Here is a 24,183-nt window from a genome sequence, read left to right as displayed (position 1 = left end):
TGAGAGAGAGCATGAGAGAGAGAGAGCACATGAGAGGGGGGAGGGTCAGAGGGAGAAGCAGACTCCCCGCCGAGCAGGGAGCCCGATGCGGGACTCGATCCCGGGACTCCAGGATCATGACCTGAGTCGAAGGCAGTCGCCTAACCAACTGAGCCACCCAGATGCCCAACTGCTGTCTTTTTAAAAAAATATTTTATTTATTGGGGCGCCTGGGTGGCTCAGTCGTTAAGTGTCTGCCTTCGGCTCAGGTCATGATCTCAGGTCCTGGAATCGAGCCCCACATTGGGATTCCTGCTCAGTGGGAAGCCTGCTTTTCCCTCTCCCACTCCCCCTGCTTGTGTTCCCGCTCTCGCTGTGTCTCTCTCTGTCAAATAAATAAATTAAATTAAAAAAAAAAAGATTTTATTTATTTGAGAGAGAAAGAAAGCCCGAGCAGCGGGGAGGGACAGAGGGAGAAGCAGGCTCCCTGCTGAGCAGGGAGGCCAAAGTGGGATTCGATTCCAGGACCCTGAGATCATGACCCGAGCCAAGGCACACGCTTAACCAGCTGAGTCCCCCAGACGCCCCCCAATCGCTGTCTTTTGATTGGAGAATTAAACCCATTTCCATTTAAACTAATTACTGATGAGGAGGGACTGACTTCTGTCATCATGCTATTTGTTTTCTCTACATACTGTCACTTTTTGGTCCCTTATTTCCTACATTTCTTCTTTTGTATTTAGGGTGATTTTTTTTTTGCAGTGAAATGTTTAAATCTCTTCTTCGTGTCCTTTTGTGCAACCTCATAGCTATTTCTTTTGTGGCTGCTGCAGGGATTACATTTAATATCAAAATTGTAACATTCTAATTTGAATTTATAGCAACTTAACTTTAGTAACCTGGAAAAACTCTGCTCCTCTATATAGCTCTGCCCCCACCCTTTGTTGTTGATGTCCTAAAATTACAGAACATGAACTAATAATTCTTTTAAATGCATTAGTCTCCCAAATCATGTAGAAAATAAGATTTGGAGTTAACAAACCAAAGGTACAGTGAAACTACCTTTTACATTAATAATTGTTTTTCTTTGAATGAATTAGTTTAAGTCACATGGACAACAAAAAGTACAGTTACAAGCCAATTGTACAATAAGATTTTATAATTGCCAATGTATTTACCTTTATTGAGGTCTTCATTTCTCCCTATGGCTTCACGTTACTTGATCTTGTTGAGGATGCTTTGTATGTGATGATTCGCTTCTCTCTTGCTGCTTTTAAGTTTTGCTCTTTGTCTTTTGAAAATTTGTGATGTGTCTTTTTTTTTTTAAAGATTTTATTTATTTATTTGAGAGAGAGCGTGAGTACATGAGAGGGGGGAGGGTCAGAGGGAGAAGCAGACTCCCCGCTGAGCAGGGAGCCCGATGCGGGACTCAATCCCGGGACTCCAGGATCATGACCTGAGCCGAAGGCAGTCGCTTAACCAACTGAGCCACCCAGGCGCCCCTGTGATGTGTCTTAATATGGGTCTGAGTTCATCTTACTTGGGAGTTCATTGAGCTTCTTGGATGTGTATAGTCATGTCTTTCTTTAAATTCGGGAAGTCTTCAGCCATTATTTCTTCAAATGCTCTCTTTGCCCCTTTCTCTCTCCTCTTTCCGGGACTCCCATGATGTAGGTGTTGGCCTTGAGTTGATGTCCTAGAGGTCTGTTAGGCTCTGTTCGCTTTTGCTCAGTCCTTTTTTCTTTCTGCTCGTCAGTCTCAATCATCCCCATTGTCCTGTCTTCAGTATCTGATTCTTTCCTCTGCCTGCTCAACTCTGCCTTTGACTCCCTCTGGTGAGGTTTTAATTTGAGAACTGTACTTCGCAACTCCAGAATGTCTTTTTAGGTTTTCCATCTCCTTAATGATATTTCCGTCTTGTTCACACGCTTTCTTGACTTTCTCCACATCTTCCTTTAGCTCTTTAAGCATGTTTAAGACCATTGTTTGAAAGCCTTTGTCAAACATGTCTGCCATTAAGCTTTTCAGGGACAGATCCTTTATTTTTTTCTTTGAATTGGCATACTTTCCTGTTTCTCTGTAAACCTTTTGACATTTGTTGAACAGGGGACATTTGAATCCAGTAATGTGGTAACTCTGGAAATTGAATTCTCCCCTTTCCAAGGATTGCTGTTTTTTGTTATTTTTTTTCTTATTGTAAGCTGTCTCTGTACCAAGAGTCAGCCTGAGGTGTAAACTTTGTCTTCTTATGTCTTTTCTAAGCCTTTCCTTGGGCATACACAATCCCTTTCTAATTTTCCCCACATACGCAGAAGTTTTGGAATGCGCCAGTCTTTTTTTTTTTTTTAGATTTATTTATTATTAGGGAGCATGTGTGTGCAGCATGGAGGGGGAAGGGCAGAGAGAGAGAGAGGGAGAGAAAATCTCAAGCTGACTCCCTGCTGAGTGTGGAGCCCATTGCAGGGCTTGGTCTCACAACCCTGAAATCACGACCTGAGCAGAAATCAGAGAGTCGGACATTCAACTGACTGCATCACCCAGATGCCCCCAATGTGCCGGTCTTTAATGTCTGGCTCCTTCTAAAAGGTGAGAAGTGAAAAATGAAGGGGGAACCAAAAGGCACTGGCCCTTCAAATCTCCTGGAAGTCGCTTGAACCAGAGTGGGGACAGACTTGCAACGATGCGCGGAGGTACCGCAACCCTGGCCGCCTGCCTTTCCGCGCCCCCGTGATTAGAAGCAGCACCCAGAACACAGAGCCCTGATTTTGGAGGACAGGTTCCTTTTGCCCACCCTGACTCTTAGAACTGTGCGGCGGCTGCTCGGGGAATATTTGTACAGCTGCTGCCGGGGGGGGGGCGGGGGGGGGCCCGCTACTGTGCAGAGCTGAAACTGCCCAAAGTTCATCACAGTTTTTACCATCCACGCCTCCCCCTGCAAGTGGCAAGCCTTCAGCAAACTCGAGTTCCAAAACAGTTACACCAAACCGATTCTGCCAGCGCCATCGTCGTCTAGGTGCGGAGACGGGTACTTCCTACTCTGCCTTTTCCCAGAATCCTCTCCGATGGTCATTTTTGTTTCTGATTGTTGGTCACCAACCTCGTGCACATGTGTCCAGGTTCATGTGCAGAATATTCAGAGTAGAACTGGCGGCCGAGGTATCTTTACCAGAACACTGTGTAGCCCCACCAGCAGCGTGGGGTTCGTAGCGGCTCAAACACCAGGCGGACATGCGGCGGTTTCCGTTTGTGTTTCCCCCAGTACTAGGGAGGTTGGGCAGCCTTTCATTTATTTGTTGGCCATTTGGAGTTTTTCTGTTTTAAATGCCTGTTTCCGTTTTCTGCCCTTTTAAATTTTTCTGTATTTTTCTTAGTGATTTGTTTTCTTCATTTATGTTAGGTGCAAGTCCCTTAATGGTTACATGTTGAGAATGTTTTCTGCCATGTTGGTTTTTCAGTCTGTGTGGTATCTTTTGGTGTTAACCAGTTTGTGTTAAATGTTACTCTGTGCCAAGTAATGCTCAGAGTGTTTTACAGATAACAAACAACAACTTTTGATCAATAAAAGTGCTTAATATCAACTTTATCAGCATTTCCCTTTATGGTTAATTGGTGTGTGTACACATATTTGACTTAAGACATTATTCCTGACTGTGGTGTCTTTAAGAAACCTTTTTTTTTTTTTTAAGATTTTATTTATTTATTTGACACAGAGAGAGAGAGGGAGTGAGCAAGCACAAGCAGGGGGAGCAACAGAGGGAGAGGGAGAGGCAGGCTCCCCACTGAGCAGGGGCTGGATCCCAGGACCCTGGGATCACGAGCTGAGCTGAAGGCAGATGCTTAATGACTGAGCCACCCAGGCGCCCCTTTTTTTTCTTGTGGTAAAATATACTTAACATAAAAGTTACCATTTAGCCGTTTTTAAGTGTATAGTTCAATGGTATTAGGTACATTCACATTGTTGTGCAACCACCATCCACCTCCAGGACTTTTTAAAAATTCTCTACTGAAATTCTATACCCATTAAACACTAAGTCCTTAACCCCCGCACACCCACCCCCAGCTTCCGTCATTCTACCATCTGCCTCATTTTGATCTTTTTTCAAGCAGCTAGCCATTATGTCCACACCCATATGCCACCATTATCTTGTACCTAGGTTCTATATGTATTTGAGTCTATTTCTAGACTTTCTGTTCTGATCTGGTCCATACCACATTGCATCATAGAAGCTCTGTAGGATATTTTGTTGTGATAGGGCTTGCACCCCTCCCCTCCTGTAGTCCAGTTGTTTCCTTTTATGTTTTGGGAATTTTTAAAATATATTCTGGGGGCGCCTGGGTGGCTCAGTCGTTGGGCGTCTGCCTTCGGCTCAGGTCATGATCCCAGGGTCCTGGGATCGAGCCCCGCATCGGGCTCCCTGCTAGGTGGGAGGCCTGCTTCTCCCTCTCCCACTCCCACTCCCCCTGCTTATGTTCCCTCTCTCGCTGTGTCTTTCTCTGTCAAATAAATAAATAAAATCTTTAAAAAAATAAAATAAAATATATTCTGGATACGTGTCTTTCATCAAATACATGACTTGCAAATATTTTCTCCTAGTTGGTGATTTGTCTCTTCAGTCTCTTAGCAGTATCTCGTGCAAAGCAAGTCTTAAAAATGACTCAAGTCCAACTCGCCATTTTTTTCTTTTATGGATGTTTTTGATGTCCTAACTAAGAACTCTGCCTAACCAAACACCATGAGTGTTTTGTGTTCTAAAAGAAATGTTGGTTTAGATTTTAATGTTTAGATCTTTGATCTAAGTTTTGCCTTATAAGGAGTGAGGCATAGGTAGAGCTTTGTTTGGCATGTGAATATCTAATTATTCAACACCATCTCTTGAAAATACTATCCTGTCTTGCCTTTGCACCTTCTTCAGGAACCATTTGACTACATTTGTGTGGGTCTTTATAGACTCACTGTTCTGTTCACTGACCCGTTTCTGTCCTTTCACCAATAAATGCCACCTTGTCTTGATTGCAATAGCTATATAACTAGCCTCAAATTAGATAGGGTGAGTCCTCCAAGTTGGTTCTTTTAAAAAATTCTTAGGCTATTCTAGTTTGTGTTTCCATATAATGTATGTTAATGTATCTGTATCTACCAAAAATATTCTGCTGGGACTTTGAATGGAACTACATTAGATCTATAGATCATTTGGGGGAGAACAGATATTTCACTATGTTGAGTCTTCCAATCCAAGAGCATAGTATATGTGTTTAGGCTTTATCTCTTCCGTCAGTATTCTACAGTTTTCAGCAGACAGATACTGATATGTGTTGTGTTTGATTTATACCTAGGTGTATGTAGTTCATTGTTTTGGAGTTATTTTAAATGCTGTTTTGCAAATTTTAGTTTTCGATTGTTGATTGCTAGTATGTAGAAATGAGGTTGATTTTGTAGGTTAGCCTTGTGTTCTATGGCCTTGCTAAGCTACTAATTGGAGCTTTTTGTAGGTTCCTTGGAATCCACACAATCATGTCTGAATAAAGACAGTTTAATTTCTCCTTTCCAATCTGTCATTTTTTTTTTTAAGGAAGGAGCATTTATTTATTTAAAGATTTTATTTATTTATTTGACAGACAGACAGCGAGAGAAGGAACACAAGCAGGGGGAGTGGGAGAGAGAGAAGCAGGCTCACCGCTGAGCAGGGAGCCCGATGCGGGGCTCGATCCCAGGACCCTGGGATCATGACCTGAGTCGAAGGCAGACGCTTAACGACTGAGCCACCTAGGTGCCCCTATATGTCATTTCTTTCTTCTTGCCCTATTGCACTGGTTAGGAATTCCAGTATAATACTTTTTTTTTTTTTTTTTAAGATTTTATTTATTTGAGAGAGTGAGAGAGCACAAGCAGGGGGAGTGGCAGGCAGAGGGAGAAGCAGGCTCCCGGCTGAGCAGGGAGCCTGACATGGGACTCAGTCCCAGGACCCCAGGATCACGACCTGATCTGAAGGCAAACGCTTAACCGCCTGAGCCACCCGGGCGCCCTCCAGTATAATATTCAATAGTAGTAGTGAGAGTAGACCTCTTTCCCTTGTGATCTTACAGGGAAAGCATGCAGTCTTTAGTCGTTATATGTTACCTATGAGTTGACTTTGGTAGATGCCATTTATCAGGTTAAGGAACATTCCTTTTTTTCCTAATTTTCTGGAAGTTTTTATCATGAATTTTGTTAAATGCTTTCCTGCATCAATTGATACGATCATGTGGATTTTCTTCTTTGGTTTGTTAATATGGTAGATTACAGTGATTTAATTTAAAAATTATATTGTTTACATACCGCAGAGTTCACCCTTTTAAGCTACACAACTCAGTGGTTTTTGGTGTATTCACAGTGTGCAACAACCATAACCACAATCTAGTTTCAGAACATTTTCCTAACCCTCCAAAGCAACCCCTTACCGATTAGTAGCCACTGCCCATTTACAACTCTAGCCCCTGACAACCACTACTCTCACTTTCTATTTCTATGATTTGCCCATTCTAGATGTTTCACATAAATGGAATCATACAACATACGGCTTTTTATGTCAGGGTTCTTTGACTTAGCACAGTATTTTCAAGGTTCATCCATGTTGTAGCATGTATTCCTTTTTATGGTTGCATAATACTGTGTGGATATACTTTGTTTATGAATAGTTGAATGATTTCTACTTTTTTGCTATTATGAATAATGTTGTAAACATTCGTAAATATATTTTTGTGTGAACATGTTTCAATTGGGTATTAATACGTAGGAGTGAGGGCCGCCTGGGTGGCTCAGTTGGTTCAATGTCTGACTTTGGCTCGAGTTCTGATCTTGGGGTCCTGGGTTCGAGACCCGCATCTGGCTCCCCGTTCAGCAGGGAGTCTGCTTGTCCCTCTCCCTCTGCCCCTCCCCCTGCTCATGCTCGCTCGCTCTCAAATAAAATCCCTCGCCGAGCAGGGAGCCCAATGTGGGGCTCGATCCCTGGACGCCGGGATCATGACTGAGCTGAAGGCAGACGCTTAACCAACTGAGCCACCCAGGGGCCCCATAAATAAAATCTTAAAAAAAAAATACCTAGGAGTGAAATTGCTGGGTCCCATGGTAAGTTAACTTTTTAAGGAAACACCAGACTTTTCCAAAGTAACTGCCCCATCTTACATTTCCACCAGCAATCTAGAGCCAGCCTTGTCAGGGTAAACCCTACTTTGTGATGTGTATTCTTTTAGGTTATTGGATTCAGTTTGCTATAATTAAGGATTTTTGTGTCTGTTCACAAGGGATATTAGCCTGCAGTTTTCTTGTTTCGTGTTTCTGTGGTTTTGATACCAGGGTCATGCTCATAAAATGAGTGAAAAGTGGTCTGTCTACTGTTTTCTGGAAGAAATTATATAGAATTAGTGTTATTTAGAATCTACTGGTAATACTATTTGGGCCTGGAGTTTTCATTTTCAGAAGGTTTGCAATAATGGGTTAAATTTCTTTGATTGCTGTAGGACTATTTGGATTATTTTTGGGCCAGTTTGATAATTTATGTCAGGGAATTTGTCCACTTGAGTTGTCAGATTTCTGTGCATGGTTTATAATATTCATTCATGATCCCTTTCAAGTTTGTAGAATCTGTAGTGATAGCCTTACTTTGATTCCTAGTATTTTTTTCTCCTTATCACTAAAAGTTTACCAATTTTTTTTTTTTTTGGAACCAGATTTTTATTTCCTCTGTATTGCTTTGGTCTTTTCAACTTCGTTGCTTCTTGCTCTTAAGTTTACTTCCTTTCTTCTTGTGAGGTTACTTTGGGTTGTTTAATGTAGAAGCTTAAATTATTGAGACTTTTCTTCTAATATAAGCATTTGATACTGTAAAATCTCCTCTATTGATTTAACTACATCTCAAACTTTGATATTTCGTATTTTAATTTTTGTTCAGTTGAAAGTATCTGAATTTCATTTGAAACTTTCTTTTTTTAAAGATTGTATTTGGGCATTTTCTGAGAGGGTTTGTTGTTATGGTTTAATTCCATTATGGTCAGAGAACATTTTGATCAGTTAAATTTATAAAAAATTTGGGGCACCTGGGTGGCTCAGTCAGTCAAGTGTCCATCCAACTCTTACTTTTGGCTCAGGTCGTGACCTCATGGGTTGTGAGATCGAGCCCCGAGTTGGTCTCCATTGCTCAGTGGGGAGTCTGCTTGGGGATTCTCTCCCTCTGCCCCTCTGTGTGCATGGGCTCTCTAAAATAAATCTTTAAAAAATTTGTTAAGGCTTATGACCCAGAATATGGTCTATTTTGGTGACTATTCCATATGCACTTTACAAAAGAACATGTTTTCTGCTGTTGCTGGATGGTGTTCTGCAATTAGGTCCAGCTGGTTATTGGTGGGATTAGTTTCTTCTAGAACCTTGACTATTTTTTATCTGGTAAATTTGTCCGTTTTTTCCTTTCAGTTCTATTGGTTTTTGCCTTGTGTATTTTGAAGCTGTTTTAGGTGTATAAACATTGAGAACTGGGATGTCACTGAAAATGGTGTAGGGAACTCCAGGGCTCTTTCTATAAAAGCAGCTAATGAACTGGCAGAAACTGTCAGTCAACTTTTGCAGAACTCTTGAAATCCAGTCAAAAACTTCCCCTGACCAGGGGAAGAAGTTGCTTTGCTGGAAGTGCGCTGGGACCTTTTTAAATCTCCTGCCGACCACACCCGATGGGGGCGGGGGGGCGGGGGGGTGGGGGGGTGGTGGGAGGGGAGTAACGAGGACAAGAGCTCACATTTCTGGTGCATGTTTGTGGCACTAGAGGGAGGAATACAGTCCTTCTCAAAGAATTGTGACTGGATTTCGACCTCTCTGGCATTTCCCGGAAAGACCAACCTAAGAGCTGGCCTTTGTTTTGTCAGACTCCATGTTCCCAAGGCTGGATGGCTTTTGCCAAAAATATTTATTGGCACAAGAATTGGCTGCAGCAGCTTGGAGAAGGGACGACAGTTGGGACAGGCAACAGACATACAAAAAAGCCTGGGAAGAAAGAAGTTGGGAAAGGAGATACGTAGGGAAAGGCCTTTTAAAGCTCCCACCGTGTACTGAGGAACTGAGAAAGCACAGCCCACACCTAGGGCTGGTGTAGACGCTCAGAAAAGCCTGAGAAAACATCAGGTTTCACTCAGGCTAGTCTTTTAAGATTTTATTTATTTATTTATGAGAGAGAATGAGAGACAGAGAGCACGAGAGGGAGGAGGGTCAGAGGGAGAAGCAGACTCCCCGCCGAGCAGGGAGCCCGATGCGGGACTCGATCCCGGGACTCCAGGATCATGACCTGAGCCGAAGGCAGTCGCTTAACCGACTGAGCCACCCAGGCGCCCCTCACTCAGGCTAGTCTTTAGGCTCCACACAAGCAAGAAGTAGAGGGTGAGACAGAGTTGTCTCATGGCTAAGTCATGAAGGAATGTGCCAAATGTGATAATTTTTCTTTTAAAGTTTATTTTTAGTAATCTCTGCACTCATCATGGGACTCGAACTCACAACCCCAAGATCGTGAGTTGCATGCTCCTCCCACTGAGCTAGCCTGGTGCCTCTCATTTTTCTTTTAATAAGTGAGTTTAGCAAGCAGAATACAAGAGCAATATACAGAAATCAACTGTATTCCTAGAGGCAGGCAACAACCAGGAATTGTAATTTAAGAATATCACAGTAGCATCAAGAAATATGAAATACTTAGGAATAAATCTGACAAAGATGTGAAAGATCTGTATATGTGACCTGTAAAATATCGGTGAGAGAACATCTAAAATGGAGATGTCAGTTCTCCCTAAATTCTTCTATAAATTCAATAATCCTCGATTTTTTGTAGAAACTGACAAGCTAATTCTGAAATTCATATGAAAATGCAAAGGACCTAGAACAGCCAAAGTGACTTTTAAAGGTATAAGCGTCTGGCTGGCTCAGCAGGTAGAGCATGCGACTCTTGATCCCAGTCATGAGTGCAAGTCCCACGTGGGGTGTGGAGCCTACTTAAGTGCCAGAAATGAAAAAATAAAATTAGAAAGCTAACACTCGTTTCAAGAATATTAAATCTTCAGTAATCAAGACCATAGAGTATGGGCATTAGGACCAATGGATACAGCTGATTTTCGACAGTGGTACAAAGGCAGTGCAGTGGAGAAAGGACAGCCTTTCAACTAACGTTGCTAGACAACTTGATATCTGTATGCAAAGAAAATGCACTCACTTGAAGTCAGACTTGGAGCCATACACATAAATACACAGAGCCCAAACGGATCACAGACATAAATGCAAAACCTGAAATTTTAAACTTCTAGAAAACTGTTACCTCTTGGATTAGGTAATGATTTCTTAGAACAAACGCACAATCTAAAGAGAAACGGGACTTTATCAAAGTTAACCCTCTGTTGTTCAGAAACACTGTTAAAAGAAGGAGAAGAGAAGCCACAGACTGGGAGAAGATTTTTGCAAAACCTAGGATAACAGGACTTGATTGGGGCGATGGTCTCACAGGTGTACATATACATCAAAATTTATCCAAGTATACACTTCCAACGTGTATTTTCTAATCAAAGGCTGTTAAAAAACCAAAGGGCCAGGCAACCTCACCCTGTAAAAGTTAATCCTGTTAAGGGCAGACAACAATGTAGCCATAAATTTCCTAATAGGACTTCAGCCCCTTTATATATCAGGAGTTGGATTTTTCCTCAAAATAAAAAATATTTTAAATTTAGAAATAAGTGCATAAAAGAATATAAAAATCACACTCCTGACTAAAAATTTCTTGTATGTTTTTAGTCTTTTCTGTTTTCCACAGACCAAACTGACCAAAAAGTGATTTGGGGGAAAAAAGAAAAACCACCACCATGTATCTTTTTGAAACGTCAGTATACGCATTAATTTATTTTCAAGAATATATTTATATTTTTAAAAACAGGACATGTATGCGTCTAAGCAGCATGGCTGACACAGACCAAACCCATGCCGCGAGCTTTCGAGAACCATTGAACGTGCTGACGGGCAGGCAGAGTGAGAATAAATAGGGCTTCGGGGAGAGCAGTAGTGATCGGCAGGGTAGGTGAGGAACTCCCCAGTACTGACATGTGCAAAGTTCCAGATCTCCGGGACAGAAATGGCCCAACCCGTCCCGACCGCCTCCCACTGTGGCTGCCAACTGCAGGGGGCAGACGAACTCCGGCCCAGTGGGCACAGGGCTGGGGGCCTCGACCCAGAGAAGACTACAGAAACAGCGTTCAGGTGAGCGTGTGTGTTCGGACACACATACCCCACAAAGGGCATTGCACTATATAACCAAAACAAAGGAGCTCCCAGCCTCCCTGTCACCTCTTTGGCAGTAGGTCAGGCCGTCTCAACTTTGACACACAGACACCCTCATCAGGAGGAAGGCTATCCTGTGTGGTGGAGACAGATCTTTAGGTGAGAGCAAAGCTATCACAGCTATAGCATTAATGGAACATCCCTAAGCAAAAAAGATGTTAATTACTAATTCTAAGGGTACAGGCCAATCTCACTTCATGTCCCATGCTCCCAGGATGGGCACAATCATTTTTGCTACACAATGGTGAGATACAAGCCCTTGCTCGTGCTTCAGCAAGTAGAATTACGGGGCAAAGAAATCAGGTTCCATCTGCTAAAATTTGCACTTACCACTATGAACTAAGTTTTAATGTATTTCTTGGGTCAAAACAAAATCAAGTTTTTGAAGACCCACTAAACCTCTGATGGATCTTCATCTGTAACTCTCATTCACGTCTGTCGTTAGGCCCGTGGCAGTGGAACCAGATTTTCAAGCACACCTAAACTCAAGAAAAATCACCCCTGTCTAATCAGATCTAGTCTAAGCACAGGAAGCCACAGCAGCTGACTGATCAGGGCTTCTCAGGACTGGATGTTGGTCGAATTGAGGATTCGAGAAGTAGCGTCAGATCTGGAAGCCTTTGAAAGTTCTCGCTGTTGAAAAATAAACACGGTCAGCGGCACTACGGACCCACTCCCACGCGCCCCACCCTCGTGTGCACAGGCGTGTGTTTCTCCGAGCCCCAGGTCCCTCTCCAGCACGGGTCGTGTTAGGAACATCAGATGAGAGACTCTGAGCACCATTCTATTAGTCACAGATGAAGCATGTGCACATGGTGACCCTGGACCCCTTTCCTTAGCCAGTACGTTCTGTTAAAACCTCACAGAAGAGAAATCGCTTACACTTCACAAAGTACTCTCTGGAGTTATCAAGCTGGGCAGGCAACAACCTTTGGTCTTTTGAGCCCTTTATAAAGCAGGGGGCCAGACCATCTATCTACCAATCCCTGGGGCTGAGGGCCTTGTAACCTGCTGGTGATTTGATCTCATGCTGGAGCACATGGAAGAGAAGAAGATAAAGCACGAATGACCACTGAGTAAGAGAGAGGTTAGTCGAGGTTAGTCCGCTGGCTTTGGTACTGCCTGGTGGAGTCTACCAGCCATAGCAACCCAAACCAGATAGACCCTCCCTCCCTCGGCCTTGCCATAAAGATAAGCAGATACATTTAAGCCCCAAGGGGATGACACGGGGCTTGGCTTAAGCAAGCAAGAGAAAGCGGGACCCTCTGTCCAGCAGTCAGCTAGCCAGAGTGACACACTTCTGTAAATAAAGCCCTACCAGTCGTGTAATTTGAAAAAAGTGCCATAGTGTGAAGCTAGTTTCCGAGCTCCAGCCTCGGGCACCTGCCCCATTCTCCGTCACTGCAGCAAGGTAGTCGGCAGCATGGGGGAGGAACCCCCCCCCCCAACAGGAAGACACAGAGGAGAGAGCACACATTGTTAAGTAAAGGGCACTGCAGTTAAGTGTTAGTCAAGATGGAGTAGGTTACTAGGAACTGAAGAGTGTCTGGGAAAAAACCACTTTTTCAGAGCCGCGTGTAAGCCTGAGCAGCTCAGAGGCAAGGACACAAGCAGTGGGGAGCTCACAGGAGACAGAAAGTTGGCAGTTCATCCCCAGGCGGTTAGTAAGGCATATACTCCAGGAAATAATCAGCACACAGGCCAGGAACCTCATGATAGCACACAGCTGGGGCTCCCCTCCCCACGTGATGGGGCCTCTATTCTTTCCAGCACACTGGAGGCCTCTGATGTCACAATTGGGGAGGGTGAAGGTCTTCTGGTGTGAAATACATCACAAAAAAAACTTTGCCTGACTTTAGGTAGGGCTGAGAATCCAATTCAAGTCTGAACAGGTGTTAATGAGCAGGTTAGGCTGTTGGGACTTAAATCAGAAAGTATTTTTGATTTCTGCGTTAGGAATTCCTGCTTCCTTTGTAAAAAAAGGTTCTAGGATAGTACAGCTGAGATTGGTTAGTGTAGCTCCGTGCCCAGATGGGAATTAAGCCAGCAGATGTGACAGAGGAGTTTGGAAAACGGACATGGGACATGCAGGGATTGCCATACAGACCTGAAGCCCGACAGTGGAGCTGTCAGAGAGGGACGGATCCTTCTAAGAACAAAGAATTAAGACAATTACCAAGAACTCCACCAAGAGAGCACCAGGGCAGTGATCAGAAGTCACCTCCTGCAGCCAGGGAATGGTATTTCTTAAGCAGAAGGATCCAGGTTAAATGTCGAGTTGCTACTGCCAACTTCCTTCTTATATATCCCCTTAAACCACCCGACCCCATGCCACGGTCAAGGCAGGAAAGGGATTCTCAGCCTCCAAAGAACTGTCCTAATCGTCTGGGTGCCCTGGGGAAGAAACCCGCTCTGCCCCAACTGTGTGCTCCCCAGAGACTGGTAGATATTAGAAAAGGTGAATTACCGCAAACTCAGAATAGGTGCTGGCAACAGAATTAATGCTGAAGTTGCGCTGGAGGGGGGCCGAGGCGGGGTACCCACCGCTCAGGATGCTGCCATTGAGCTCCAGGTTCTCCTTGTTGGCTCCATGCCTCCCAGCACGGGGTGTTTTTTTCCCCGAACAAGTGGAAGTGATGACTGGCTGCAAAGAAAAGAGAGAAATCTGTGCATCATGCTCATAATGACCACACATACCCGCACACACCCACACACGCACGTCTGTGCGAGCAAGTGGCCAAAGGCTAATAATGTCTTTATATTATTCATGTCTCTACTTGTGGTTTTAAAAAATATATGAATTCTTAATGGTTTGCAGAGTACCTCTCTTGAGCCCAGTCTGTAAAATACTTGGAAGACACATTTAGCCCATATTCCCTACCTCTCCTTACGTGAGGGTACCCGACTGTCTCGTGGACCAGGGTCATCGGACCTCACTCAGCAGCAGCTGAAGACCAGGCTTTGAACTGAGCCCACAGAATTACATCCCAGTGATTCCCATGATACTACTGGGGTTCAGAATGACCACTTTTTTTTTTTTTTTTTTTGACAGATAAGCTAGCTTACTCTCAGCATCTCAATGAAAATTGAATCCAGGGATCTTAGAAACTGGAACAAGCAGGTGGGGCCCCTAAATAGGCTGGAGCTGTGTTGGTGACGTCCTTGTACGCAGAACATACTAACCTTGCTGCCAGAAGGTGGAAGTCGAGACACAGGCGAACGGTAGACTGTCCCCCCGAAGACCGGCCGAATGCTGCTGTTGGCCGTAGCATTGGACATGGTGGTAGTGTTCAGCTAAGGAGACCAGAAGGACAGAACATATTTAACATGCTCAGCAGCCCATCCCTACACTAGAGAGAAAGGAATATAGGAAACCGTCTAAGAAAGATGGGTTTCCATGGTTAAGAGCTTTGAGGAAACCTGTGATAAGTGTTCAAAGCCGATTTCTATCTGGATTGAACTATAAAATGGTACAGCCATTTTGTTTCTAAATCTATCAAATTAGGTATTTACACAAGAGAAATGAAAGCAGATATCCATACAAAGACCAATGTACAAATAGAGCCGCTTTTTGTGTAATAGCCCAAACACCACCAACAAGCCAAATGTCCATCCACAGGCACATAAGCAAATTGTGGTCGAGTCATGCAATGGACTACCGGTCCCCATTAAAAAGGAGTGACCTATTACATATGCAACCACATAGATGAATCTCACAAATATTATGCTACATGAAAAAAGCCAGACCATAAAGGAATACATACTATGTAATTGCACGTATATAAAATGTTAGAAAATGCAACTAGTCAGTGGTGACAGCAAGTCTGTGGCTGCTGTGGGGGAGCAAAGGGAACACAAACTGCAGGAGGAAATTTTGCGTGCCATGGATGTGTTCACAGGCTTGACTGTGGTGATGGTTTCGCGGTGTATACATGTGTCAAAACTTATGAAAGCATACACTTCATGTGCCAATTTTACTCAATAAAACTAAACTTAAAAAAAATAAACTCTACGTAGGGGCACCTGGGTGGCTCAGTCGGTTGAGTGTCTGACTTGATTACGGCTCAAGTTGTGATCTCAGGGTTATGGGATCAAGCCCTGGGCTGGGCTCTGTGCTAGGAATGGAGCCTGCTTGATATTCTCTCCCTCTCCCGCTGCCCCTCTCCGCCCCCTTGAGCATGGGCACGCACACTCTTTAAGACAATAAATCTTTAAAATCTTTAAAAACTATATAACAATAGGGAGCTAGTTTAATAAATGACAGCATGTCAGGATAGAATGTACAGCTAATAATAACGAGCGTGTATTTGAAGAATGTTTGATGCTATGAAAAAAAATCACAACCAATACCAAGTAGGGAAAAGGCAGAAATCCAAATTATATGTTATCTCTGTTTTGTTTTTAAAAATATATTATTTAAAAGCTTTTTTAAAATCAGGAAAAACAAATATTCTCAGTGGTCCTCTTGGAGTTTATCGGTGATATTTTTTTTTTCTTTAAGTAACCTCTACCCCCAGCATGGGGCTTGAACTCCTGGTCCCTGGATCAAGAGTCGCATATTCTACTGACTGAGCCAGCCGGGTGCCCCTGCAGGTAATTCTTTAACTATCTATGTGTTAGAAAATATGAGCTGAGGAAAGAGAAGGGAAATAATGCTCTACTTCATTTATCAAAGAAAAGGTTAAAATTCTCCCCAATTTCCTGCTCCAGAGATTGAGGAGTACTGAATATTCCATTTACTAAACATGAAAGTCTTTCACAGAATACCACGGTCACTTGTTGGAATTCCAGGATGAACCTCTGAAGGTCTTCATCATTACAGACTGTTGGCAGTATGGTCTCCCCTGAGTTTAACCCGAGACCTCAACAACAGGCACACATCCGAGCTGACCGCTCCATGACTGTCATTATCGAGTTGCTACTGGGGATAAGTATAGTCTTCCATTCATACTTTTAGAGGAACCCAAACCAGAAGGCCCCCAAAACCCTTTCCCATCTGTAGGGCAGGAGGCAAGAGGTGGCCAAGAGCCCTAGCCTCAACAGCCCCTCGTAAAGAGTGGTTCACAGGGGCGCCTGGGGGGCTCAGTCGTTAAGCGTCTGCCTTCGGCTCAGGTCATGATCCCAGGGTCCTAGGATCGAGCCCCGCATCGGGCTCCCTGCTCAGCGGGAAGCCTGCTTCTCCCTCTCCCAATCCCCTCTGCTTGTGTTCCTGCTCTTGCTAACTCACTCTCTCTCTCTCTAATAAATAAATAAAATCTTTAAAAAAAAAAAAAAAGAGTGGTTCACAAAGCCTCATGTTCACCTTGCGCACTTTGCCCGGTGTGTTGGGTGCCAGTCCTCGCCGCTTGTTGGGGGTTCGGGGAGCACTGCCATAGAGCATCTCTGTCTCTGTCTGCTTCTTGTTCTTGAGTTGCTGTGTGGAAGTCAGAAGCAACAGTGATAAATCTCAGGAAGGGAATAGGCCTGAGATGGGACAGAAGCAGGGCCAGAAATCGAGTGCCCAGTCCCTGTACCCAGGGCTACCTCTTCAGCCACCCCTCATCCCTCGCAGAGACCCTGGGCTGCTCACATTCCCCCTGTCCCTTTGTCCCCCACTATGCTCGCTCACTCTTTCTTGCTTGGCTCGCTCCTTCTCCAGTCGATGCATCTCCCATTGCTCCATCACGTACTCCATGAACTTCTGCCCATTCACCACAAATGCCTTCGAATGCTCCTGTTCCCACATTTCAATCTGTGCCTTCAACTCCTCTTCCAACTGGGATCATAGACAAGGACATGCTAATTACTTCAAATCTTTGGTATGAAGCTCGAATGAAATGATTCTCCCAAAGGAGGACCCCACCCCAGAGAACCATGAGCTCAACATCAAGTTGCTGGACCCATGTGGGTACAGGTCAGAGTGACCGGAAAGTAAAGCCTAGTAATGGTTTATTCATAACACACATGAAGGTGGGAAAAGGCAGGAACCCAGAGTCTAACTAGGGTTTTGGTGCCTAAAGCTGGAGGTAGCACTGGGGAAGACGAACATGAAATAGGCAGTGTGGGTTACGAGCACCACTCTCTGGGTTCTGATCTGGAATCTACCTCTCACTGGCTATGAAAAGGTGGGCAAGTTACTGAAGTTCTCAGGGCATTTCCTCATCTATAAAAATGGAAATGATACCAACCTCATAAGGATGTTGTGACAACTAAATGAATTAATAAATGGAAAGCACTTTGCAACAGTATCTGACACTTAATAAAGGGTAACAATTACTACTACTATTAAAATGGACAACAGGGGGCGCCTGGGTGGCTCAGTCAGTGGGGCGTCTGCCCTCCGCTTGGGTCATGATCTCCCCGTCCTGTGAGTGGGCCCTGTGTCGGGCTCCCTGCTCAGTGGGGAGTCTGCTTCTCCCTCCCTCCACCCCACCACCCTGCACTCTCGCACTTTCTCAAAAGCTTGCCTTATGCTATAGGCTGAATTGCATCCTCCCCAAAGTCATGTTTAAGTGCTAACTCTCCAAGTACCTCAGAATGTCGCTTTATTTGGACAGGCAGGTAATGAAGTTGAAGTCATTTGGGGGAAAAAAAATGAGGTCATTCAGGTGAGTCCTAATCCAACGTGACCGGTGGCTTTGTTAAAAGAAAATTTGGATATAGATACAGAAGGAAGGCCATGTGAAGATACAGGGAGAAGGCAAGTCATCCACAAGTCAAAGAGAGAGGCCTCAGAAGAAACCAGCCCTACTGATATTCTGATCTCAGACTTCTAGCCTCTAGAATTGTGAAAAAATAAATCTCTGTTGTTGAAGCCCCCCAAGTCTGTGGCACTTTGCTATGGCAGCCCTAGAAAGCTAAGAAACCTTGATATTCAGGTGCTTACACCAGGAAGGCTCGGTATATACTTACCATCCTTGCCTAAGCTTTGGAAAAGAAGACAGTTCTGGGGCAAGACAATTCAAAGCAAAGGCTATACAAAAAAGTAAGGTATTTTGTAGCCAAGCGCCAAAAATTCTTAGTAGCGATGTTACCTTGGGGAGTGTTTTTTGAAGCTTGGCTCGTTGCTTTTCTTCTTTTAGAAGATTTCCTCCACGGTTTGTAAATCGACTTGGATCTGAAGCTTTTCTCTGTAAAAAATACCTTTTAATTAGAGTAGGCCCTGAGATGATCAGACTAGTAACTACTGCTAAGATTCCTTGCTCTCATAAACTGATACATACTAAGGAGACTCAGAGTTTCGCATTCCCATCCACTTTCAGCAGCGAGAAATGGTGGTGTTCTAAGACAGGAGAGTGGGGTGTGAGCACCACAGGCACATGCAAGATCATCCACTGGCGTGTAAAAAAACTACGGTTTCCTTTTTAATCTAAAAGCAACAGAGGGGGCCCCTGGATGGCTCAGTGGGTTAAGCATCTGCCTTCAGCTCAGGTCATGATCACAGGGTCCTGGGATTGAGCCCCGCTTGAGACTCCTGGCTCAGCAGGGAGTCTGCTTCTCCCTCTGCCTCTCCCCCTAGCTCTCTCCCTCTCTCAAATAAATAAATAAAATCTTAAAAAAAATAAAAGATAGGCTTTAATATGTAATGCACAATGTCACTGGCTCCCTTCCTTGGTTCAGATGTCAAAGACGACTTTGTCATCTATAGGGAATATATGTGGAGGGACAAGGGAGAGGTCTACACTCGGGAGGGCTTGGTGGTGGCACCCCTACTTGCCCACTCACTTCTAGCATATTGACAATGCAGCTTAAATGTGCCCAGTTAGGTGGTTTATAACCCGGTGTTTATGAAATTAACACTCACAAAATAGGCAAGTAAACATGTAAAGTGTTAGGCTTCCTCCTCTTTTCTGTTTTTTGTTACTGTATCATGTATACGGTATACCAGAACAGTAATTTAAGCATGTAATTTGTGCATATAAGTTAGATTTATACACTCAAAAATTGGAGCAGATCATCAGAAAACTTTAGCAACAATCTTGACAATTTGGAGGCAAAGCTTGTAAAGAAATTGTTCCCCCTTCCAGACCACTTGATTGCTAACTGCCCATAAACACTAACTACAGGGGATGGTAATGCTTTTATTTTTCCTTAAATACTGGCATGTCCACAAGACTTACTTATCTGGCTCTTTACTGACATTTACTACCCTCCCTTCTTGCTTTCAACCACAAGCTAAGGAGTAACAGTAGGACATCTGTTCTTAAACAGCTGTGAGATCTCACACAGGTCTCTCCATCTGAGTCCTCGTTTCCCTCCTATAACCTTGAAGGAGTTGAACTCAGATTCTCTAACGGTCCCTTTCAAGCTCTGAGAAGGAGTCTCCGTGTGCCCTGCATGTCTCGTCTGGCTCAACCAAGTCCTCCCAGCCCTGAGCTCAGAAAAGCTCTGAGGAAAGCTGTGAGTGCCAAGTCTGTCAGAAGAAGAGGAATTCAGACTATACAAATGTGCCCTAATACCCAGGCAACTTTCTAAGAAGACAGAAGTTGGAATGGTAGCAAATAACAACTGCCTGGCCCCACATCCGCCCTCTCCTTCCTTTGTCCGGAGAACCTGAATTTATCTTTGGCAAAAGCTCCCCCAGCCTCACCAGCAGCTGGTGTGGTGTGCAAGCAGAGGGGCTGGGAAGAGCCCTCAGAGGGGCTGGAGGGGCAGGGCATGAAGCGCAACAGGGGGAGCTCTACAGCTACCCTGAACCTGAGGATAATGTCCACCCCTTAGTGGTGGGGGAGCCCTGGGCTGGAGAAGCCTGGGACACCACTGACTGTCGAACAGCTGGACCTGCCCTGTATGCTGTAACTCTGGACTTCTTTATGCAAGAATTCTACCTTATTGAAGGCATTAATTTAGTTCTATGCTCCCACCTCTGAGCTTTGCAAACACAGGTGGGTTAGCAGTAACTCAGAAACTTAGTGATGAAGACAGGGTGTTAGAAACCTGGTAAAGAGAAAGGAGAGTGGATTCTGACTCTGTGCAGGGCAGGCCTTAAGCCTTGATTATACTCTAGGGAAACAGAAGCTAGGGCGGTACCTCAAACTCCAAGAAAAGTCTCCAGCTTTCTTCCCACTTCTGGACACCTTCAAAGAGTTCTTTGTGAACCTCATAGTAGTTTCTTAACCGCACAATCTCAGCATCATGGAGCTGGAGCAGATTTTCCGTGTAGTCCTCTGCAAGATACAGGCCCAGAAGTTTTAAAAAATTCCTCTAGTGTTTAGCATCCCAATTTACTAATCCCTCATCCTTATCCTCCCCAGATGGAAATCAGTTTTTCTTCCTTATAGTAAAAATGACACATGAATTAAGTATATATTGTGGATGATAAAGCCAGCTCTGTCACATGATCAGTCTGGGGAGAGTAGGGAGTAAGGGGCTAGGGTGTAGGTTACAATGATGAAGATTTTCAAAAGTTCTGTGTCACTTCTTGCCTTGTTCTAGGTTTCCTTCACAGTCTTCCTTTCCATCCTGCTCACAGAAAATGTCTAAAAACTTAGTACAATCTCAGGGACGCCTGGGTGGCTCAGTCGTTAAGCGTCTGCCTTTGGCTCAGGTCATGATCCCAGGGTCCTGGGATTGAGCCCCGCATCGGGCTCCCTGCTCAGCGGGAAGCCTGCTTCTCCTTCTCCCACTCCCCCTGCTTGTGTTCCCTCTCTCGCTGTGTCTCTCTGTCAAATAAATAAAATCTTTAAAAAAAAATAAAAATAAAAACTTAGTACAATCTCATCTTTATACTCTGTTCAGGTCAGACTCGAATTCTGTTGAGCTCTTGGGGATGGATTCCATGGGCTCAAACATGGGCTCTGCTGTTGACCTGCTGTGTGCCTCTTAGTGCATTTGCTGAACATTTATGTGCCTTCATGTCCTCATCTCTTGAGGTGAGGATTAAGTGAGATAATAGTGTTACGGGTCTAACACTGCACCTGGCATGGAGTAAGCACCCGACAGACTTGAGCCTCACAACTACAGGCTACAGTGATTTACTATTTCAGGAATCAAGAGGCCCTTTATTTCCTAGTGGCATTTGCAAATGTTAATTATGCAGGAATGGCAATTTATGCTACATGGCTTGAAAAGGCAGCTGTATCTGTTTGGTAGAGGAAATACGTGCTGGTGAATGTCTGCCCTCAGGAAGACCTCCGCTTGTGTACGAACCAGCATAGTAGGGGGCAAAAGCCTGTCTCTGCTCCTGGCTGTAGAAACACTGGTCCCAATACTGAGCCAGCTCCACTCGAATTGCCTCAATCACTTTCTTCATGTTTTGCATCTTCAGTTCTTCCAACCGATCCACTTCCAATTGCAGCTGTAACAAAGAGACTTGGTAAAAGTGCTTGCCATACGTTTACTCTCACATAGGAATACAAAAGTTCAAAAGCCCCCCACCCCGCCCCCGGCATTTAAATAAAATTATAACACAAAGCCACAGAGGTAAATCAACACTTTTTTTTCTTAAGAGAGAGAGTGTGCATGCCCGTGCACAGAATGGCAGAGAGGGAGAGAATCCCAAGCAGGCTCCAAGCTGGGTGTGGGCTTGATCCCACGACCCTGAGATCATGACCTGAGCCAAACTCAACAGCTGGACACCCAACCCACTGAACCACCCAGGTGCCCCAGTCAACACTTTTTATAACGCTGATATCATGGGAGCCAGAAACCTAAGAAATGTCCACAAAGGACAGAAGATGAGCAGGCTACAGCCACCCTTGTCTAATGCTTGCCTTAAAAACAGGTTCGTGGGATGCCTGGGTGGCTCAGTTGGTTAAGTGTTTGCCTTTGGCTCAGGTCATGATCCCTGGGTCCTGGGATAGAGCCCTGCATCAGGCTCCTTGCTCAGTGGGGAGTCTGCTTCTCTCCCTCCACCACCCACCCCACTCGTGTTCTTGCACATTCTGTGCACACGCTCTCTCTCAAATAAATAAATCTTTAAAACAAAAAACAGGCTCGCTTGAGGCAGACACTGTTGAAGACAATACACTTGACACTCATAGAGACTGCTGACCCAGTGCCCACTGGATTTCTTACCGCTTTCCTGACCTTGGCCTTTGACCCAGTCATAACCGTGGCCACAGCTTCTCTCTCTTCTGCAGGTATCTGCAACCTGTCCCAGAGCTCTCGGATCTGAGCTCGCAGACCCTCACACACTGCTTCATTTTGTGATTTTCGCATTTCCAGCTGTAGCAAGGAGAGCCAATGGTTATGGCAAAGACAGCAGCACAAAGAAGGCCAGCCCTGTGGCTTCCCGCAAAGAAATGTCTGGACCCACAGAGAGGAGAAGCACTTTTACTAGATTGTGAAGAAGTGTGTTTTCATGACTTCTGAACACAAACTGTATGGCTGCCATTATGGTAGAATCTCAAGCCCCAAGAATTAGGATTCAGATTATTAAAAAAAATTAAATACTAAGTTAATTCACATGACTAATAGTATTTCATCCAAGATTTCAATTTCATTCTTGGAGCCACAAATACATTTTTTGTTAAAAAGAAAAGAAGACAAAACCCCCCCGAGGTTATATAATATTTACTATCTTTATCCTCCCTCATTCTTTTAACTTACACTGGCTTATTTAAGGCAGAAGGACAAAACTGTCAGTTTTTTCAAATCTCTGGACACTATGGAGATCCCAGGCCATAATGTGAGTAGTCATTACCTGCCGAAGCAACTTTTGTAGTGTTGCAATATTCTCCAGAGATAAACAAAAGGCGTCTTCATCTTCACACACCACATCTCTTTCAAAGCTTGTGTCTGGGGTGTGATCTAATTCCTCCATACACAGGATGATCTGTCTCTTTATGTTGACAAACTCCTCACGTCTAGATGCCTATAAAATAAAATGATTACAAGTACCTACCTACAGGAAAGTCAAAACTGACTTTTAGGAAGTATGACTGCAAGCGCTTACCTTTGTTTCCCTCATCGTGGCCACGTGCTGTCTAAATTGGCTCAGCTCTTCTAAGCTGGGAACTGAGGTGCTGTCGATGTCATAGTGGGGCATGCAAAGAATTTCACACAGCTCTTGATCTTGTTCTTGAAGTAGTTTCAGTTCCTGTTTTCGTTCCTTTTTCTGTTTTCGCATCAGTTCTACCTGAGTGCGCAAATCCTTTTCTAGCTGCAAGATGGTCGTCTCTCCTTCTTCCTGCAGGAGACAATGTACTATTGTGAGAAAGTTCCAAGTGGATCTCTTCAAATGAAGAGAAGGACAATGGAAGAGGGCTAGAATGACAGGCCTTTTTTTTGTTGTTTTTAAGATTTTATTTATTTGAGAGAGCAAGAGAGCGAGCGAGCCCAGGTGAAGGGCAGAGGGAGAAGCAGACTCCCCGCTGAGCAGGCAGCCTGACATGGGACTCAATCCCAGGACTCTGGGATCATCACCTGAGCCGAAGGCAGACGCTTAACTGACTGAGCCACCCAGGCGCCCCTTGGATGACAGACTTTTAAGGTAAACTTACAAATAAGTCAACTCATGGCCAAAAAAATATGGCACAAACAGAGTTCCCTAAGAAAGGTCTCGAATAAGGAAAGGTACCAGGACACTTTTGCAAGAGGTGAAAAGTGGTTGGAAAGCTTGCTTTGAGTTAGCTATCGCATAGTATATTTAGTTCAAAACATGATGCTCATCCTAATAATCCTAAGAATATCACCTAACCAATAAAAATCAATAGTCCTTGCTCTACTCCAACTGATTAACAAGAGGAAAAAAAGTGGCAGTTATAGGACTTAAAAATTTACACAATTTTATTCAACGTTCATGAACTAATAAAAGACTGTCATATAATTTAAGGGAGATAGATCACTGTATATCTAACTTCTCACCTAATTTCACATTGAAAGTTAAAAGAAAAAGATTAAAGAAACTATTTGTCTAAAATCAATGATATAAAAAGAAGGGCCATATGCAC

The 24,183-nt window shown here is 44.1% G+C and overlaps 2 protein-coding genes across 9 annotated transcripts in view; one reads left to right on the top strand and one right to left on the bottom strand.

Moving 5' to 3' along the window:
* RCCD1 (RCC1 domain containing 1) overlaps positions 1-14,128 on the top strand; it is a 21,576-nt gene extending 7,448 nt beyond the window's left edge. For 2 of the 4 annotated variants that reach the window (XM_081831694.1, XM_081831693.1), the window contains one exon: positions 10,791-14,128. In XM_081831694.1, the coding sequence (XP_081687820.1) occupies positions 10,791-10,873 (83 nt within the window). In that variant the 3' untranslated portion in view covers positions 10,874-14,128. Of the gene's footprint in view, positions 1-2,565; positions 3,647-10,790 lie in introns of those variants that run through there. The other 2 variants (XM_081831695.1, XM_081831692.1) reach the window with 2 other exon arrangements.
* Positions 11,631-24,183, bottom strand: part of PRC1 (protein regulator of cytokinesis 1) — a 22,111-nt gene continuing 9,558 nt past the window's right edge. Inside the window, exons 4-15 of one of the 5 annotated variants that reach the window (XM_006748909.3) lie at positions 23,187-23,420; positions 22,935-23,105; positions 22,307-22,456; positions 21,440-21,587; positions 20,321-20,457; positions 18,325-18,420; positions 16,920-17,066; positions 16,614-16,724; positions 14,495-14,605; positions 13,779-13,955; positions 13,419-13,460; positions 11,631-11,944 (exon numbers count right to left, since the gene is read on the bottom strand). In XM_006748909.3, the coding sequence (XP_006748972.1) occupies positions 11,873-11,944; positions 13,419-13,460; positions 13,779-13,955; positions 14,495-14,605; positions 16,614-16,724; positions 16,920-17,066; positions 18,325-18,420; positions 20,321-20,457; positions 21,440-21,587; positions 22,307-22,456; positions 22,935-23,105; positions 23,187-23,420 (1,596 nt within the window). In that variant the 3' untranslated portion in view covers positions 11,631-11,872. The remainder of the gene's footprint in view (positions 11,945-13,418; positions 13,461-13,778; positions 13,956-14,494; positions 14,606-16,613; positions 16,725-16,919; positions 17,067-18,324; positions 18,421-20,320; positions 20,458-21,439; positions 21,588-22,306; positions 22,457-22,934; positions 23,106-23,186; positions 23,421-24,183) is intronic. The other 4 variants (XM_031020003.2, XM_031020005.2, XM_006748910.3 and 1 more) reach the window with 4 other exon arrangements.

This window comes from Leptonychotes weddellii, chromosome 9, assembly GCF_054177405.1.
Source record: "Leptonychotes weddellii isolate Sample4059 chromosome 9, ASM5417740v2, whole genome shotgun sequence".
NCBI lineage: Eukaryota > Metazoa > Chordata > Mammalia > Carnivora > Phocidae > Leptonychotes > Leptonychotes weddellii.
Note: the sequence above shows the minus strand (reverse complement) of the source record. Positions and strands in the feature narration are given on the sequence as shown.